The sequence below is a fragment of the Mytilus galloprovincialis genome, chromosome 8, assembly GCF_965363235.1.
Source record: "Mytilus galloprovincialis chromosome 8, xbMytGall1.hap1.1, whole genome shotgun sequence".
NCBI classification, from domain to species: Eukaryota; Metazoa; Mollusca; class Bivalvia; order Mytilida; family Mytilidae; genus Mytilus; species Mytilus galloprovincialis.
The window spans coordinates 26,429,943-26,450,342 of NC_134845.1; the positions used below are offsets into that span (position 1 = coordinate 26,429,943).

A 20,400-nucleotide genomic window follows, 5' to 3' on the forward strand; every position below is an offset into this window, starting at 1 on the left:
TTCTTGCTCATCTTCCCACACCCCTTGAGCATTTTCAAATTTGGTACAGGAATACAACTGACTAAACAAACCCTTATTCAGGTAAATGTTGATCTTCTCCATCCCAAGCCAGAATTCAGATTGTTTTATATAATGATGATCACGCTATTTAACAAAGAAGCAACTGATCTGTGTCACTATAAATGTTGTAGAACAAAACTAGAAAGGTATACAGAAATGGTTTTATGTTAAGATTTGAAAGTTTTTCTACCACTGTCAATATATAGAAATAATTGCTTGTATGCTTCCAGGATACTGATATTCGTCCAGTCATTTTTTTTTTAACTTGAAAATTTGATTTTTCTAATTCACCAATGTTTGCATCAGTTTTTTTTGTGGCAAATGTTTTTTATAAATCCTGTTACATGTAATGCCTGTCCCAAGCCAGGAAGATGCTATCCATTGGTAACCGTTAGCTTTGCTCTTCTTTCATTACTGTAGTATGAATTGAGAACCTTGGGATTCTCTAATAAATTTAGGCAAATTTAAATGGTCTTTTAATGTGGACTATAAATATATATGCTTTGCTCATTGTTAAAGGCAGCAGCAGTCACCATCCTTATTGCCAATTCAAAATTTTTACACTAAAAACTATTAATTTCACAACAGACATTTTCTTGTAACCATCGAAATTTGACAGGAACCTCTATGAAGCCAATGATGACAGACAATGAAGGATAATGTGAATTATAACAGAAATGAGGCATAATAGAGCACTAAATTTTATCTTGAACTCATGGCAACGACTAACGACTGACAATCAGTCCAATCACCAGGAGAAGAGGTATTTCATATTTCAACCGAATTATACAAATAAATAAATATTGGCAACATTGACCAATTCGGTTTCAATGACTATGTACATGTGCATATTAAACAGCCCAGACGAAACACATTATTGAATTTTTTTTTTTTATTTATTGTCCAGCATTTTAAACAGATTGTAACACTGGTGGTTCGTATCCCTCAGGTCGCTCGACTGTTTCTCCAGATTCTGTAATAACTGTCTTTGAAGCACTACCCTCTCCATGGAGTTCCATCAGTTTTCCCACTGAAAAATCAATGCATTTCAGGTAAAGTTTATGTTCTTTAAATATATATATATAGCATTCGGAAAATTATTTAATACAGAATAACAATCAAACCTACCATAAAATTCTACATACAGTTTACCAAAATAAAAGGGAAATAAATGGGGAATGTGTCCATGACACAGATGATGCCCCCACTAGCATTTAACATTCGAAAGGGGCACAACTCTTAAACAGTAAAAGTGAGGCAACCAAAATTCAAACTCCATCTGTGTTTTGTGGTAAATAGGGATGATACCCGGGCCAATATGGAAAAAACATGTTATAATCTTTTTATCACATATTTAAGTTCTGCAGAAAAGAGAAAAAAGTTCAATTATAACAATTTAATGATACATAAAAGGTAAAATCTTAAACAATTTATTAAAAACGTGTCGTTCAGGATGCAATGACGTCACGTCATTAGGTACAGGGCACAATATGGATATCTCTTTTTTGCCCCGGGCAATTTTGATGTTATTGCATATGCAAAACCTAAGGTATTCATAACAAATATGTGATAATCATAATTATACCTCAGTTATCATTTTCAATACAAAATAAGTATACAATATTTTGACTATTTTTTCAAATTGCAAGTGTTGAACTATTGGACCAGTCGATGAAACTATTTGACCGCAAGCATCATTATATTTCACGGAAATTTCAATGCCGCTACGGGATTGGACGATTTTGAAATTACAGTGGGAGTAAAGACATCGCTTTTTACCTATTGTATCTAGGGTTGAAGTCAGTGCAAGACATAACCTTAGCATTTCAGAATGTGAAGTCAATGTTATGGTTGGATTTCTGCTTTATATATTATGATAAGTTTATTTTTCTACAGCCATTCATTTTCTATTGTCTTTTTCGATATATAATAAAACACTTACTGACTGGATATAGTGGAATAATAAGTTTATTGTCCAATCGAATACAACTATTGCCCTCAACTATGCCTCAGGTCAACAGTTGCACCTCGGAGACAATAAACTTACTATTCCACTCATACCCAGTCAATAAGTTTACAATGTTTGTATATACTTTAGTCCACCTATCTCACACTCTTTTCTGTATATACATAAATTTTGAAATTAGTATTGTGAATAAATCTACTAAATATTTTGATTAGCAACCCATTTAAGTTGGGTAGAGCACAGATCATGCAATTCTCAATTTTGGAAACAATAATGAATTCATCAGTAGTTTGTTGGGGCTTAGTATTTGTTTGCACTTTGAAAAAAAATTGTTTTATCATAGGGAACATTATCGGAACTTGATGCAACATCTAATGAAAGGCAAAGTTTGAAATTGAACAAGAGATATTAATAAACTAGTTCCTGATAGCATTCACAATTTAATTGAAGTCCCCTTTACAACATTTAGAATCTAATTGCAATAATTGAAATACTATTGCATGCAGCAAGTGATCACAAGTATGGAGTAAAATACAAGTATCTGACAAAATTGACTGTTTGGCAGTGTTTGCAATACATTTCTACAGTATAACATAATCTATAAACTTACAATCAAATTTGGGTTTCTTCAGTACTTTAACTTTTCTGACATATACATCATGAAGTGGGTAGATTCCTTGACAGGCCTTCTCTATGTCCTTTCCGATACTGTCGGGGATCCTGAAAAAAATTGGAAATTTTTATACAAGTTTACATTAGACAAAAACACTCCACTAAAATATGACTTAAAAGGCCAATTAATTCATTCATAAAACGGTGCAACTTTAGAATGGTGGGATTGATGCCACATAACTTCAAACTTGATCTGTGTTTGGTAAAAAAAATTTGTAAGGGTTCCGCGGAACCCAGTGTCTCGCCTATTTTTGCTGTAAATTGCAGACTCAACAACAATGAGGGAAAAAATCAATAAAAATATTCCTCTTGTTACATGTACTATTTTATGATTGCAAGAAAATCTAAGTCCATTTAAAAGTAAATTACAGAAAAAACTGAGTAATCTTTTTACAAATTTTACTTCTGGATACAATATTATGATCATAAATAAGCTTCTGTCCAAGTTTGGTACAAACCCAGGATAGTTTAAGAAAGTTATTAAAATTTTTAAAACTTTAACCACAGAGTGAATGTAATGGTTCCCTGGAGAAAAACTAAGTCCATTTAAAAGTAAAATATGGAAAAAATGGATTTATTTATTTACAAAATTTACTTCTGGATACTATCTTATGATCATAAACAAGCTTCTGTCCAAATTTGGTACAAACCCAGGATAGTTTAAGAAAGTTCTAAAAACTTTAACCACAGAGTGAATGTAATGTTTCTCCGCAGAAAAAACTAAGTCCATTTATAAGTAAAATATGGAAAAAATGGAATTTTATTTTTTCAAAATTTACTTCTGGATATTATCTTATGATCATAAACAAGCTTCTGTGCAAGTTTAGTACAAACCCAGGATAGTTTGAGAAAGTTATTAAAATTCTAAAAACTTTAACTACAGAGTGAATGTTTTGTTTCCTCGCAGAAAAAACTAAGTCCATTTATAGTAAAATACGGAAAAAATGGAATTTTATTTTTACAAAATTTACTTTTGGATACTACCTTATGATCATAAACAAGCTTCTGTCAAAGTTTGGTAGAAATCCAGTATAGTTTAAGAAAGTTATTAAAATTTCAAAAACTTTAACCACAGAGTGAATATTTGTTGACGCCGCCGACGACGCCGACGACGACGGAATGTAGGATCGCTTAGTCTCGCTTTTTCGACTAAAGTCGAAGGCTCGACAATAAGCATTTGTGTATATTTTTTTCATTTCAATTGGTTGCAGAATTTGAGCAAAGTTGAGTAAAAGTGCAGAAACAGCAATTTCATCAATATTTACATTAGTAAGGTCTAAAATAAGATGTTGTTCAGAGTTCATGAAAAGTGTCAGTCCTCAGGATTTTACCACCAAAATTTTGCATAGGACTGACACAATTTTAGTGTTTTTCAATAGATTAATAGTGAGGACCAGCAGATTTTCTTCAAGGACCACCAGGGGAAAAAAGATTTCGCGAACTCTGATTGTTTGATTCCCCAATCCTGAAAGACCCTACAAAAATGGTGCTACTCATAAAATTATATTGCCAAAACTAAGTCAAATATTATTTTATTCATTTTTGATTTTCAGGCTTGCCGGATTGTCCGATAATGTTCCAAGCTTTTTGGAAAAATAAAATTATTTCCCTACCTACCTACACACACCTGGCTTGGGGAAACAAACAATATATTAATAAAGGCCTTAAAGAACACACAAGTTTGAATTTGATCTGTATTTGGTGGCAATTTTTCAATGTTACAATATGTTGATCAAGAACAGTGAATGTGAACCACCATCATATAACATGAATTGTGTACAAGTTTCAGACCATTAGATTGTAGCCACATGTAGTAAGAGTAAGGAAACTGCAAGTTCTGCATTTTTCCATTGATAAGGGACATAAGGCCAAGGAAATTAATGTTGGTTTCCCCCAACATATGAAAACCAGATGCTCCGCAGGCACAGCTTGATACGAACACAGAGGTCAAACCCTGAACAGTTGGGGAGTATGGACACAACATTCAAGCGTGATACAGCTTTGAATTTGGATTGTGATTAAATAGTTGACACAGAATAGGTTTCTGACACAGAATGAATGTGGTCTAAGAACTTAAAAAAATTAAATTGGACATTAACCTATTGTTGTCCAATATACAAAATCTAAATATATGATTAGATTTAGCATATCAAAGAACCCAAAGAATTCAATTTTTGATGAATCAAATAAAGTTCAATTTTGGACCCTCTAAAACTCAATGTGCACCAATTTGATAAAGGGGCCAAAATATCTAAAATCTAAAAACATGGTTAGATTCAGCATATCAAAGAACCCCATATAGGGTCATTCTCAGTTATTCAGCATTTTTTTATATACCTTGATGAAAAATATAAATGTTGGCTTTTGGTCCATTTTTTGGTGTCAAATTGAGACTAAAACATTGATCTTTATGGTTCTAATAATAAAAAGATAGTTCAGTATGTGGAAATATATTTTAATTGAATTTTTATAACAGTACCCTCTGTGTTTTGGATGTTATATATTTTTCATTGACAGTATCATATATGCATTAAATGTACAATTTCAATAGAATAATTCATATATTTTAGATAAAGAAGTTAATATCTTTAAAATTAAAATCATTTATCAACTGATATTACAATAGAAAGGGAGTAATTATGTATAATTTGTTGTTGTGGATGTGACTCAAAATTCATACATTAAAAGTTTAGTTCAACAATTTGTGTGTCAATTATTTTTAAAGGAGAATTCATAAGATTTTGTTGTGGTTATTCATTAAACAGATACATTGGAATTTTCAAATAAATACTCATTCTTGCATATATTTTTTTACGGAATTATTATGGATGTTACATTTTGACAATTGACAAAATGGAATTTGTATAACATCCAAAACATAAAAAATATCCTGTGTTTGTGCATCAAACAGTAATGTCCAAAACATGTCACAGAATTATAAGTATATTCCAGAGCAATGGTTAAACCATACACATGTTAAACTAATTTTAGTTTATATAATATAATAGTACCTTGTTTATATTCCCTCAATTAAAATTTAATGGGGTTAGTTTGTACTTTCTGTTTTGGATGTTACTTGTTCGAGTAAAATTTAGGTCACAATAACATCCAAAACAAGTGTTTGTGCATCAAACAGTAATGTCCAAAACATGTCACAGAATTAGAAGTATATTCCAGAGCAATGGTTAAACCATACACATGTTAAACAAATTTTAGTTTATTATAAAATAATAGTACCTTGTTTATATTCCCTCAATTATAATTTAATGGGGTTAGTTTGTACTCCCTGTTTTGGATGTTACTTGTTCATATAAAACAGTAATGTCCAAAACATTGATCATTGATTTGAACATTGTATAATAAAACAGATAATAACTTTGGATATTGTTTTATTTTTCATCATCCAGTGCTACGATATTTACATCGTGCAGATACACAATTTTAATATATAAGTTATTTTTAACTAAAATCGTACGGACATTATGCAACCACGTGCTTATCATGTCAAAATATAACATCCACAAAAAGGTTGACAGGTCAAAATGTCACCGTCCATATCACGGCATATGCATCTGTGTTGTTTATCGTCAAATTAGCAATTTCCGTCATATTATATTTACCTATGTATTGAACCACGTAAATAACTGATCACGCAATGAAAACTTACCATTTAGTTGCGTATTTATTACAATATCAATGAATTTAAATTAAGTTTTGGATGTTACAACTTGCTTTCGCCTGACCGATGACACTTAACTCCATTTTCGAAAGTCCCACGTCTGCTTTGTGTACACAAAGATCGATGACGTCTTTTTGGACGAGTCCAAACTTTCATTTAGGGGGGTTGGATATCGGACGATTGTAATATTGGAAGTAAACGAGGATTCGTTTTGGATGTTAATTATTGACCGATATTACCACGTCTGTAAAAGATTGACGATTTCTTTTTTATTATGAAGCCCTGCATGTCATATCATTTTACAAAGTACATCCAAAGAACAACAAAACCCCTGTTTACTTTGCGAATAGTGTTGTCCATATTCTGTTCTGTGTAAATATTTGCCGCAAAATTAGGTAAGGTTTGACCGATGCAGTAACATCCATACACTAATTTTAATTACTAAAATATATATATTAATAATGCCCTGTTTATTATATTTTATACATGAACAAGTAAATCTGAGTATATAGTTTTTATTATTCCTTAACTTGCCCTGGTTGTGCATACAAAAATGACATAAAAATATGATTAAATATGACCATGGAAAAATGTCCCAAAATGGACGTCATCAAAACACCCTTTTTTTTATTTTAAAACTCTTGTAAATTTCTTTCTTCTCCACTTATCATCCTTAAATTATCTTTTCTATCTATTCAACATTAGTAGAAAAGAATAACATATCAGATTTGCCGATATCTCCTTTATTTTCTTCACAAATTATCATCAAAGTCCAATGGTACTGAATTGCTGATTAACTGAGAATGACCCTTAAATATTCAATTTTTGTTGAAATCAAACAAAGCTTAATTTTGGACCCCGATTTGGACCAACTTGAAAACTGGGTCCAGTATCACTGTGTATCATTGTCACAGCAGATATAGGTACTAACCAAGCGGGCATGATTGATTTTGACCTGACACGGTAACGAAAATCTTTGATTTGTTTTATCTTCATTCAGTGTACATTTCACAACATCAGAAATTCTTGCTCCCAAATAATTTTCGCATCAATTTTTCCCTATTCATAAGACAACTTTGAAATTCTAATAAAGAATAATTAACTTTTACATGCACAAATAGTTGTGAATGACAACACCAACTTTCAATTTCGATACAGTGGTTGAGCCATTTGCATGTTTTGTCTGAAAGAAAACTGAAACAGGACAAAACTAAGTTACCAATCATAAAACTATTTGTGATTACTCATTCCTTGAAACATTTTGGGTAATAAACAAGTGTGAAAATAAAGTTTTTGTGTACGGTGTACAGCAACTTAACTTATGCAGGTACAGAAGGACTTATGTGGTCAGCTATACACCGCACACAACGCTTCTTTTCAGAATAAAATATCGAAAAATAACATATGTATGAAATATTTCAATGCCAATTATTGAAACAGCTATACTTATTACACACACACACACTTCACAGTGGCCTTCTATTACAAAAAGAGTCGCAATAAATATAGAATCATATAAGGAGACGAGCTAAACAGCGTTTTAATGATATAGCTTTGACTTACAATTTGTTGACAACCTCTTTCATGTCATTGGTTGACACCTCCTTGGTGATAATATCTACCATCTTCTTTCTGATGGTTTTAATCTACAAGTAAAGGCATCACTATTTGTATAAAAACTTCCATTGTGAATAATTTTAACCTAAAATTGAATGCATCACGATTGTCATGAAAACTTTCATAAATAATTGTTTTAACCTAAAATTAAATGTATTACTTTTATCATGAAACTCCAATTGTTAATACGACTATCACTAATTCCTACTTATTACTTAATTATATGTAGTAGTTAAAAATAAGAAAAATGTTTAAACATGATTGGCCAACTCACAGATTACCAATTTCCATTCCCGGTTTTTGTTGGACGATTGTATCTCAATTATGAATAGTTGTATTTAGTTTTTTGTGGTCTGTTGTTCTGTTTGCCAGTCGACTAATGCTTGTAATTTTTCTTTTTTATTGGTGAAATTCCAAAAAAAGAAAGGGGTTTTAAGTATATGATAAACTTTTGCTGTCAGACCAAATATTAACAATAAAATGCCTGGTTTGTAATTAAATTTATAACATGTATACTGAGTGCCAATGAAAACTTTTTTTTTCTCCAAAAAATCTTATAATTTTTATTTTATTTTTATTAGAACTTTGTACAGTTGGTTGAAAATGACTTTTAAGACAACTTTCATCAACTTTACGGTTGAGGGATTTTTGGAACAAATGAGAAGTAAGGGTTATTTTGATTAAACATAAACCGAGTTCACCGCTTTTCAACATACACACCATTTTCACGATTTTGTTATTTAAAGCTTGGCTAATGTCATGAATTTTCCCACCCTTATTGTTAGGAAACTGCAGTAAACATCTGCGTAAATGCCAGGACTTTCCGACAACCAGCGACATGCAGTTTTGGGCATGATCCAATGAAGCCTTTCACAGCATACAATAACGAGAAGACTGAAGTTGTAGCCTCTTCAATAACCCAAATCATCCACAAATTCAACCAAAATGGATCATTTAATGATAAGCCACATCCCGGGGTACAAAAAGCAAGAAACGCTCAGCAAGACCGATACATTTGGTCTTTCACATATCCGATATGGACTATGATGGCTGTCCAAATGTCACGAGTGTTCAATGGTGGTCATGGTAGAACCTTTGGAGCAATTTCAGTAAAGCGACATTTGAGCAGAAATTGTTAAAGAGCAACAATCTTTCCTTAGTGACATCTAAACGGCCATCTGGCGTAAATATCGAATTCTGTAGACCAAAAGTCATTCATTATGTACCAAAAACGTCAATGGTGGTTACAGACATTTGGCACCCGCCTTGGCTAAAAGTAATGCTTTTCGCTGGATTTTGGTCCGATCGACCAAATTTTGCATCCGATTTGACATGTTTTAGACCATGAAAACCACCTCCAATATCATAAAGTCAGCTTGAGTTTGCTTTGCAGGACAAGTGGAATAACATTCCTCGGGATCACATTAAACATCCGGGATGATCAATTCCACTGCGCTGTCGAGATTGGGCTGCACCACAGGGTTATAACATTTTTTGTTAGGACTGTTAGTTGATGATTCGACATTGGATGTTTTGTGTACCTATTGCGCCCGAAAGATGACAATAAAATATTTTTGTTTGATATCGATCTATTGTTAAAATTGTTAATTTTCAAGAACAATTTATTTTGAGAGATTATCATTTCTTATATAAATTTTATTTTTGAAAAACCAAGTGTTGCGTTTTCATTGGCACTCAGTATATAAGTGAACACAACTCTAGAATGGTAAAAGTAACCCTACCCAAATTCACTCTTGTTTTGAGTTTTGAGGTACAAGATTCACGAGTCAAACTAAAGTTGGAGAACAGAGAACTTTTTTAATGTAAAAGTGACACCATCAAACTTGATCTGTTGTTTTTTTTGTAATTATCCTTGTGTATAAATTTCATAACATTGGCAGATGAAGGGAACAGACACCAATTTTGAGATGCATAAACAGAAGATCAGATAGACATGGTCACATCCGACAAGTGACAAATTTAATACCCCTCCGCAGGGGCCTAAAAAACAAAATGCTTTTTCACCACTTATCAGTGAGTTATATGTGTAAATGGTTTTCTTAAGCCTACAAAAGGCTGAGCAGTAATTTCATATGCACGAATGAAGACGCATGCATTCCTTGATAAATAAATTCAAATGGTTCGTTGTTCAATATTTTTAGCAAGTTCTGTCCATGATCTAGAAAAATAGTAAGCAGTCAGATTAAAATTCTGATAGACTCATTGATGATTTTAATGAATCATACTGTGTCTTGTTTTTATAGACTGTATGCACGAATGAAGACGCATGCATTCCTTGATAAATAAATGCAGATGGTTCGTTGTTCAATATTTTTAGCAAGTTCTGTCCTTGATCTAGAAAAATAGTAAGCTGTCAGATCAAAATGCTGATAGACTTATTGATGATTTTAATGAATCATACCGTGTCTTGTTTTTTATAGAATGAACATGAATTTCTGATTATGTTAATCATGGTGATTTGACTTATTTTTCAAACATGCCTCTTTTGAATTCTAGTTATATTTACAAACCTGTGTATGCTGAGCATAACATGTTTTCTTATTCTGCATGGCCTTCTTTTTGGTAAAGCCTATACAGAACATACGGAGGAGATATCCATCAGTTGTCCTCACATCAACATTAGCCTCGATCAGTGTCTGCCATTTCTTAACCATAGAGCAGAGCTTGTCTCTTGTAAGATCCATTCCGTGGAAGTTTGTTAAGACATTACGTCCTTGAACATCTTCAGCCATCAGTTTGAACTTTCTGAAAGAAACTTCATCATTCTGGAGGTCAGCTAGAGAAATCTCAAAGACACGTCCTTTCAAACCATCAGAAGCAATTTCTGAAAAATAAAAAGTTGTACATTCAATTTTAGTAATTACATTTTCAGGTTAAATACATGTATATAAATGGATTTACAATGCACATGCTTTCATGAAAGATAGGCAACTGTTGTTAAATTAAAATCTTTCCAATCTTACAATTAACACCAGTACTTTTTGTACTCTCTCAGATTATTGTAAAGGATGTCTCCTATTGTACATTTATTTTACTTTGATAGTTTAAATTGATTGTTGACTGCTAAGCATCCAGTGGCAAATATTTCATGCATATTCTGCAGGACAAAACTTTGACCGTATTATTTTTACTGTCATAGAGGAATTTTTAACCATCATGATCCAAATATATAACATCACCTATTTTTAAGTGTATTGCAGTATTCAGATTTAACGTGCTGTACATGCATCTACCGGGCCATTCCAGTAAAACCTTTGTATATAGTTCGACAGCACTCAGTTTTTAATAATAAAAAAATCAAGGTATGCATACAGTACAGTTCAAGAGTACCAACTCTCCCACACCCTACACCGAGGAAAATGTCGGAGCCACTCCGACAAACTCCGATATTCCTCCCAAAATGTTGGGAGGAATTTGGGAGTAATCTCTCCCAAAATCAGGTAAATGTTTATTGTGATAACGAGCTCACTCTCTACACCGAGGAATTAATTGCCCTTATCCTACTTTGATCTATACCGGCACAAGACTGAATGGGTAATTGGATTACCTGACAGGTAAAGGTTGAAGTAATAAAGAGTTATATTTCCGGTCTACTGTACCAGTTTAAGTGTCAAACAGGTGTATAATTTTAAATGTCTTTTATACTAATTAAATTTCATTTGTGGTAATAAAAACTAAAGTCAAAATATTTTCGTATTTTTTGTTAGCCCATCTAAAAATATCTTAACCTTAATGTACTTGCTTTAAAAAAAAAACGATTATAAAATATAGCGGAATATGTGAAAAACAAAATATTCTACTTCAAAGTTAAAGTCTTTATTTAAAATTATAAGTCTAAAAGTTTTATAAATGCAAGTAAAAAGGAAAATTTATTCACCATTCATTAGACAAAATGATTGCCCCGTATTAATTGTGTAAATCTACGGCATTTTCTTTTTACGATTATCTAATTGCTGGAATGAATAAAAGATTTAAAAGCAAAATGTTGTTGTTAATTCTTTCAATTATAAAAAATGAAAACTACTTAATTTTGACCTCGATGTCTTCACCAGTAAATTAATATTTTATTTACGAAATGAGCATACTTGTGTAAAAATAACCGGAAACTTTCGCTAAATTAATCTGAGCAGTTAAATAAAATTACGTGTTTGAAAGTTTTGTATATTCAAGTAAAAAGGAAAATATTATTCACCATTCGTTATGCTTAACAATTACGGCATTTTCGTTTTACGATTTGTTGGCAGTACAGCAGAATAATAATACATTTCCGTTACAACAGGAATACTTCCAGCTGCATTAATTCGTCTTTGTTTAATATTAACTTTCGCACAATGAATGTAAATTTGTGTATTTTCAACAAAAGATTTTAAAAACAATTATTTGCCGTGCGAAGACAATTCCACGATACACATCTCAGTTATCAACAGTTTGGGTTGAACTTGAACTTGACTTACTTAACAATGTTAAATGCTAAAAATAGTTAACATCAATGTTATCCACAGCACGAGTTTTTTAAAGGGCGGGAAAAAATATCGCGTACTAGTAAACTCAGGTGACCTTTCTGGCCGACCGTGGGAAAGTCCATTCAAGGTTTCTTAAGTTGCAGAACGACATTTTTGTGCAATCGTATTGAGGCTCCAGAAGGTCCTTTTACAATTGATTTATCGGGAAAATATAATTTTTATCCGAATAAACGTGAACACATTTTTAACTATTTGAATTTTAATGTTTTATCTTTCAAAAAAGAAAGTACATTAGTTATATGTCCATGGTCAATAATATAGATTTACAGTTGGTGATGTATTAATTGAAATTATGATGGAAATTGTCCGGGGTGACTGATTGTATTCAAATGACAATAATCATGATAATACGATAAAGAAATGCCAGTTGTAGGCGGTTGGGAAATTTTGAAAATAAAATGATGACTGATTTAACTGGGATAGAATATTATGATGGGCAATTATGAGGTTTGATAAATTTTATTAATAATTAAAGGATTAGTGACCTATCGGATAGCGATAAGCGGATTACTTATCATCACAACTTTTAACATCTTTTGTAAACGTAAAATGATTGAGCGTCATAAATTTGTCAAACACCGGTAGAATTATAGTACATTTATAATATAATTAATGTGAAAATATTTTTCACTTTCCAAATTCAAATGACGAAATTGATATAAATACTTTCGTCAATTTGAAAACTGTTCCGTAAAATGCGACAATGACGAGCACTATCAATATCACTTGAAATTATTTCCTTTGTCAACAGAGTTGTCATTTAACAGTTTCTGTTCGTAATTTGAATTATTCAAGTCTGTATAAATGTACCGAGGTGGTGAAACATCATATTTTACATTGCTCAATAAATTAAGTTTACTTGATGATCCGATGAATCGGGTTACCGAAAAAAAAACATGATTTTATTAGCCAGTTGATTTTTTAATAATGAACAATTAATGCGCTGATATTGCTTATTGAATAAGTTACAAAAGAAACTAATTGTGGCAAAATCGTCCTTGCTGAAAGAACACAATGTATGACCTGACCGGACTGTAATAGAAACACAAAATAACAATTTTCTTCATACTTTTTCGTATGTACGTTCTATTTTAAAGATAACGGCATAAGACACAAATATAAAAGATAATAATTATCTTATTCTTTTTTTTTTTTTTTTTTTTTTTTTTTTTTTATCTAAAATCTGATTTATTGCACTATTGCTGTTATAATGAATACCATGTCTACAGCATTTGACAGGGCACCCCTGTAGTGTTAGTTTTACTGAACAAACAGGGAGATTGTTCAGTAAATTAATAATAATAATAGAAGGTTAGATTTACATGTAACAATATTATGTAAACAGATTACAACAGAAATTAATTTCCGGAAAAATTACATTCGTGAACCGCTTTGACTCTGTATATATGCTAGTTGACCTGGTCATGACCTATTGATCAAGGATCACACGATGGAGGCAAATTAACATTCGAAGCAGTTTGTTATATATATGTAGGTGTACATACTTGGTTGCGAATTGAAGTACATTATCTAAGTTTATTTATTTATGAATATGTGGTATATTACATGAAGGATGCTTCAAGAATAGTAGGGATTAAATCTTTTATCACTGTCGCTGATCATGATCATGACGAAGTCCACAGCACGTGGTTTTAAGATTAAATAATATTGAGACACATATATTTCTGCATAAATATAGCATATAACATATATGCAAGAATAATAATTATATGTACAAGCTTACTTCTTTCAAAATTTTACCATGTTTACCACCTGAAAGTGTCGAAATATTTAAGTAGTTCAAAAAATCTTTTTTGAACAGGGCATACACATCAAAATTTGTAGTTTTATAATTTGAACTGTGGGTGCACTTGTGGATAGAAAATGTGATGAGTGTCACCAACAGATTTATATCATAATAATTAATATCACTGATTTTATATCCTATAATGAGATTTCTGTAGTTTAGGATATGATGACCTATTTTAACTTTATTTAATAGTATTTTGATCTTTTCCCAAAAAGTTTTAAAGTAATGACATTCTAGAAAAAAATGTTTATAATCTTCTGTTACATTACATAAGTCACATTTACTGTCTTCTTTTATCTTCCATTGAAAAAGCAGTTGTTTACAAGGAAGGATATGATGCAGCAATTTCCATTTAAATATTTTTAATCTGTTATCTTTTAAATAAGTAAATACAAAGTTTAGCATTGATTTAATTGGGATTAAAGAATCTAAATTTAGGACACATTTCCATTTAAAGAAACTTGAAGGCGTGTCTTCATTTCCACTATTAATGTGTGTGTATATCTGTTTTGTTTCCATTACTTGTAAACTTATTATCTTATTTTTTTCTTTTGTATTAATGCAAAGGTTAAGTTTATTTTTTACTTTTGATTTTATTGATTTTTCTGATTTAAGTACCTTGAGCCATTCATTTGGTATAGCAGTTTTAAGTTTTGAAATTTCAAACATTAAATTGGATTTTGAGGATATTTTATTAGATATTATTTCTTGAGAGATATTACCATTTTGGTCAATTATATCATTAACATATATAATACCTTCTTTTATCCAATTTATAAAAACTAAACATTTTCCTTGAAATTTTATCAGTTTGTTTCCCCATAAGATTTGTTGTCTAATGTTTTTAAAATTCATATTGAGTTTGGTATTATTTAAATTTTGTACTTTGAACCAAGACTTTACAATTTCTAAGTAGAACTTTGGTAAAGTTTTATGAAGATTTTGTATTGAGTAAATGTTGTCCAGATTCATGTAAAGTAGCATGAAATTAGCACCAAATTTATTAAAGTAAAATGTCGGAATTACTTTCCAGTTAGCAAAATCATCTGCAGTAAGTCTTTTGATCCATGCTATTTGTAGTGCAGTTATATAATTATCTATATCTGTCATCTTAAGCCCTCCCTCAGTAGTATTTTTGCTTAGTGTGGTTCGTTTGACTTTTTCTCGTTTACCATCCCATATAAAATTGTAGATAAGAGTTTTAAACTGTTGAATGAATTCATGTGGTAGGTTTGTGACTGAAGCTAAATATGTAAGGTTTGGTATAAGAAGAGATTTTACAACTGTTATTTTACCTATCATTGTAAGATTTCTTTTTTTCCAATTACTTATTAATTTGTCACATTTCTGTATTATTTTTTCAGTATTCAGCTTGTCACATTCAGCTCGATCTGTTCCAAAATAAACTCCTAGACTTTTTATTGGTCCTTTATTCCATGTTATATTTTCAAACTTATCTTTACAATGTTTTAATTTTCCTAACCAAATGCCCTCAGTTTTGGATCTATTTAATTTTAAACCTGACAGTGTTCCAAAGATTTCAATAATATTAAGAGTGTGACGTACTTCATCTATAATTAGATAATAATTATCTTATTCTAAATGATATTGTCACATCTTTATCTGTCAAAGAAAGGAAAACATTTGTTCAATTTATAATACCGTGATTTTAAAGCACACCTGTGCAACCAAGATCGATTAAATGTTCAAAGGTAAATTATCTGGGTAATCCAATTATGTTGTCACGCGTCGTTAATTTGAAGTACATCCGATGGGCAATAAACCAATTAACACCCACGCGGTGTTGGGAGAGAATCTTTGGATGATTTTAGGAGTGAAATCCGCGGTACTCGGTGTGATTCCGAGAAACACGGAAATCGGAGAAAAAAGTTATCGAATCGATATTTTTGAAGAGTACTGTAGGTGAAAATAGAAAAAAACAACATATGATATACAAGATTTTCCAATCGAAAGTAGTTTGAGAATAATATTCTAAAGTACACTTTAAATTTTCTATGACTGTCATGACACACATGCAGCATTTACAAGATGGACTCATTGTGAGAACTTACTTGTTCCTTGTGTTCTAGTAACTAGAGTTTTGCCAATCTGTCTGACTACAAACATGCAAGGGGCCTTGACATCATACCAGTCTTTTTTGGTGAAAGGGTCAACTCTGAAAAACATAAAAATAATATTATTCAACTAAAGGTGTTTTTTATTGTTATCATGGTCAGGGATCTCCATGGATGAAAATTGAACGATGGAGGAACTTTCACCATTACAAACCGTGTCTACGTTGTACAGTGTAGCGCGATCGGAAGTATTTTATCCCTCCATACAAGGAATGGTGAACATGCTAATGGCAGATTTTACAGTATTGTGTTCTGTCTCCTACTTTCATGTTGCTAATGTGACGGAGACAAAAATGAGTAACGTTAGCGACATTTGGACATGTCACATGAGCAACAACATCTTTAAAAGTTAAAATGTATGCACACAGTGATGTTTAATATATGCCTGGAGTAATAAAATTGTACAGTCTGGTTTAGAATTTCTAAATATACAGAATGTCATTTGCAGGTGTACTTTATATCAAATGAATACACAAGAAACCAAAAAATTAGTAACGTTAGCGACATTTGGACATGTCACATGAGCAACAACATCTTTAAAAGTTAAAATGTATGCACACAGTGATGTTTAAAATATGCCTGGAGTAATAAAATTGTACAGTCTGGTTTAGAATTTCTAAATATACAGAATGTCATTTGCAGGTGTACTTTATATCAAATGAATACACAAGAAACCAATTCGTAATAGTAACATTAGCAACATCTACTATCATGACATTATGTTTTGTTGGGAACGTCTTTTTGATGGACGGAATACATTTAAGGTCCTCTTGTAACGATATTACATACAACTTACCTTCTTTGCTTCCCCATCATGTGAAGGAACTGACTCCGAATCTATTTCTGCAAAGGGCGATATCGTAACTCCTATACAGGAGAGTTACAGATATAAATCTATGTTGCTCACGTGACACTGATTTGGACGGAAACCTCGAACAGTAACGTTCGCAAAAAATAAAACAGCCAATGATATTGATTCCTCAAGTCCTTTGACCCCCTTACGTCATCCAAATTTAATATGATTGCTATTTTCAATTATTTATAAAACCCGGGATAAAAATAACTACAATGGGCTGTCTGAGAACTAACAAGAAAATTGCGATCGTGACATACCACAATGGACGGAAAAGACGTGACGTTAGCAACAATATTATTAAATTACCTTTTTTAGCCTTTACCAATAAAAATCTGCCTTAAAGTTATGATTTAAACACAAAAGAAGACTTTTTATTAAAATATAAGTCCATGTTATTAGGCCCCACTTATAAATAATACTTCAAAATTCCACTCCAAATAAGCTGGATGTCAGTAAAGTAGGTCATGATGTCTATTCCATGTCCAATATTTTGAAATTGAAAACCCTCTAATTCTAACATAAAACACAAACACAGAGTAATTTTTATTTTTATTTACTCAGAAAGACACATTTTATTCAATAACATAATGCATTACTCCATTACACAGTCTGTTTCACAGTTTCAGCAATTGCTTTTTTGATGGATACAAAAAACAATAATTCCTTCTTATTGTAAAATCTGCCTTATTCATTGCTTATTTAAATTATATTTATTTGAATTTTCATTATAGAATTAGAAGTATCAATATTTTCATTTATTACCGTTTTTAACCATTCAAATGCCAAGTCTTCATGGTCCCCCCTTAGTCGAGAATGACCAAAAGCTGTCATGAAGGTCCCCATGTAGATTTCTTGTATTTTTGGTAATTGTTATGGGGGTTTAAAATCATATGATGTGGAGCTTATTTTTCATGGACACTGTCAAATTCAGAACCCATTACCGGTATGGCTAATTTGCAGCAACAACAAAACGATTCGTACAGGCTATGTAAAAGGTTAAAGAGATTTGTAAAGCAAACGTTGACAAATGAAAAGGTTTTTAATGACTATATCTGGCAAATTGATGCTGTGCAACATGTATCTTTCGATTCTGAATAGAAACCGGAAACGCGGATGTATCAATCTGATTGTAATATACGAAATGAATTCGGAATTATGATACGATATTTCTTTACAGGAAATATTTAAAGCTTTTACTTTTAAACTTTTAAAGTAATTCTAAATTATCGTTACAGCAGTACTTGAGTTATTTGTGATGAAATAATATTTACTGTTTTGCGTTTTATTTTGTACTTCTTAAAAAAGGGGGATGCTGATTGCGTAAGTCAAAACAAAGCACGTGTTCGACTTGTTAAACTGTTTTCTTTGTAACTGGATTATTAATCTATTTATTTAATCTAAATTATCATAATCATTTGCTAAAACTTAGTTGATTATTTCGACAAATGAATCGTCTATCCTCAGATAGTATTCTCGTGTCTGGTTTGTTGATCTACCTGTACAAGCTCAGGTACAAGTGATTAGCGATCTTAATCCGTATATTCCTCAGGCGTTTGAACTGTATTGGATTATAACATAAAAAGCCTAAGGGTTATGCAATTACATGCATTTGATTATAATTGATTTAAAAAAATGGCGTCGGGCTACAAAAAACGATGACGTTTTGAACGATGGCGGAAGACATTTAACGATGGTGCAAGACAATTTAACGATGGCGCGAGTCATTTGACGATGGCGGGGCGCCATCGTTAAACAGGCCATGGAGATCCCTGATGGTTGGCTACTAAATCACAGTAAACGTTTAATACTGCTCTCCTATAAAGGAGGTGAAGAAATATACAGATACAGATCACTAATAGTAATACCAAAATTAGCATAAATATTTGCATACCTCAGTATTGAGGCCCCAGTCTCTCATAACTTGACGTTAAATAAGTTAAAATATCAATACCAGAAGCAACGAAGTGTTCATCTATTTGTAAGACAGGTAAATATCCACTTGATATTGGATGACATCCCACAGCCCCAGTTTACAGTGGCGGATCCAGAAATTTTCATAAGTGGGGGCCAGCTCTGGTATATTAGCAACACAATTTTTCCCAGAGAAAGTAAATCCGCACCTGGCGTACCTGCATTGATCATTGTTGAAGGCCGTAAAGACTATGAACATTTATACTGAAGTGAAATTCTGCCATTGAAAAGTGTTCAGACTATACTACATTTGTAGATCAATACTTAAAATTCAAAATAAGAACTACCCATTGCATACACCTTATAGCTATTTGTCCGCCATTACTAGATATCACACAGCTTCCTGTAAATTTTTGACGTCACATAACAAAATATCTGACGCCACAATGGAAAAGTGATTGTTGTATGCGTCAAAATTTCAAGCGGCCGGGTCAGCTGGGATTAGCGATAAGGTGTATTGATTAAGACGCTCACGCTGACAAAAACTGGTCATGCATCCTATTATTACTTTTACTCAGTACTTTTAGAAGACTTGTGCCATTTTCTGGTCAGAATCAATGAACTCATTATTATGCCTCTTTAGAATACGCATGTTAATGTTTTATATTAAACGTATGGGAACATTTTGTGCTCTACATTCTAAATAAAGCAAGGTAAACACATCCTGACGGCGGTCAATTTACAAGTATTCCCATTATTAATATGAGCTAGTTCTTTAAACCACAAAACATGTGTACTAATTTGCTTGTGTAATTCATCTATCGGTTAAGGTTTAACAAACATGTGTATTTTAGCAGGGATGAACGACAACTTTGGGCATGATGAAGACCAATCGAATAAAAATCAGTTTAATATCGCATCATCAGTACACCGGGGATCTTTGTTCTCTTTCTTAACACATTCATTTATGAACAATTGATACTTTAAATACGTACACCTTCTTTTTTCCACCCTTCTTGCCACCTTTAGTAAGCCTCTTATTCTTTCCAACTGCCATTTCGGCTATATTTGAGGCAAAAAAGGAAGTTGCAGGTAGAGTAGCAAGAATTATGGGAAATCAAAAAATGATCACTTTTGCGTTTGAAGACGA

At 31.9% G+C, this 20,400-nt stretch overlaps 1 protein-coding gene across 1 annotated transcript; it reads right to left on the bottom strand.

The window, feature by feature from the left end:
* Positions 1-934: 934 nt before the first annotated feature.
* On the bottom strand, positions 935-20,400 carry LOC143085428 (small ribosomal subunit protein eS1-like). The gene is made up of 6 exons (XM_076261765.1): positions 20,246-20,400; positions 16,421-16,524; positions 10,526-10,839; positions 7,941-8,023; positions 2,637-2,746; positions 935-1,090 (listed from the first exon to the last, which is right to left on the bottom strand). The coding sequence occupies exons 1-6, from the start codon at positions 20,305-20,307 to the stop codon at positions 972-974; spliced, it is 792 nt and encodes a 263-aa protein (XP_076117880.1). The 5' UTR covers positions 20,308-20,400; the 3' UTR covers positions 935-971.

What these genes read in the sequence shown, in the direction of transcription:
- LOC143085428 (XM_076261765.1), bottom strand. Translation starts at nt 20,307, where the DNA reads ATGGCAGTTGGAAAGAATAAGAGGCTTACTAAAGGTGGCAAGAAGGGT. An exon ending in GTTATGCTCAGCATACACAG is followed by an intron (nt 8,024 to 10,525) that starts GTTTGTAAATAT and finishes CTTTACTTGTAG; the next exon opens with ATTAAAACCATCAGAAAGAA. An exon ending in AAAGAGGTTGTCAACAAATT is followed by an intron (nt 2,747 to 7,940) that starts GTAAGTCAAAGC and finishes AATTTTTTTCAG; the next exon opens with GATCCCCGACAGTATCGGAA.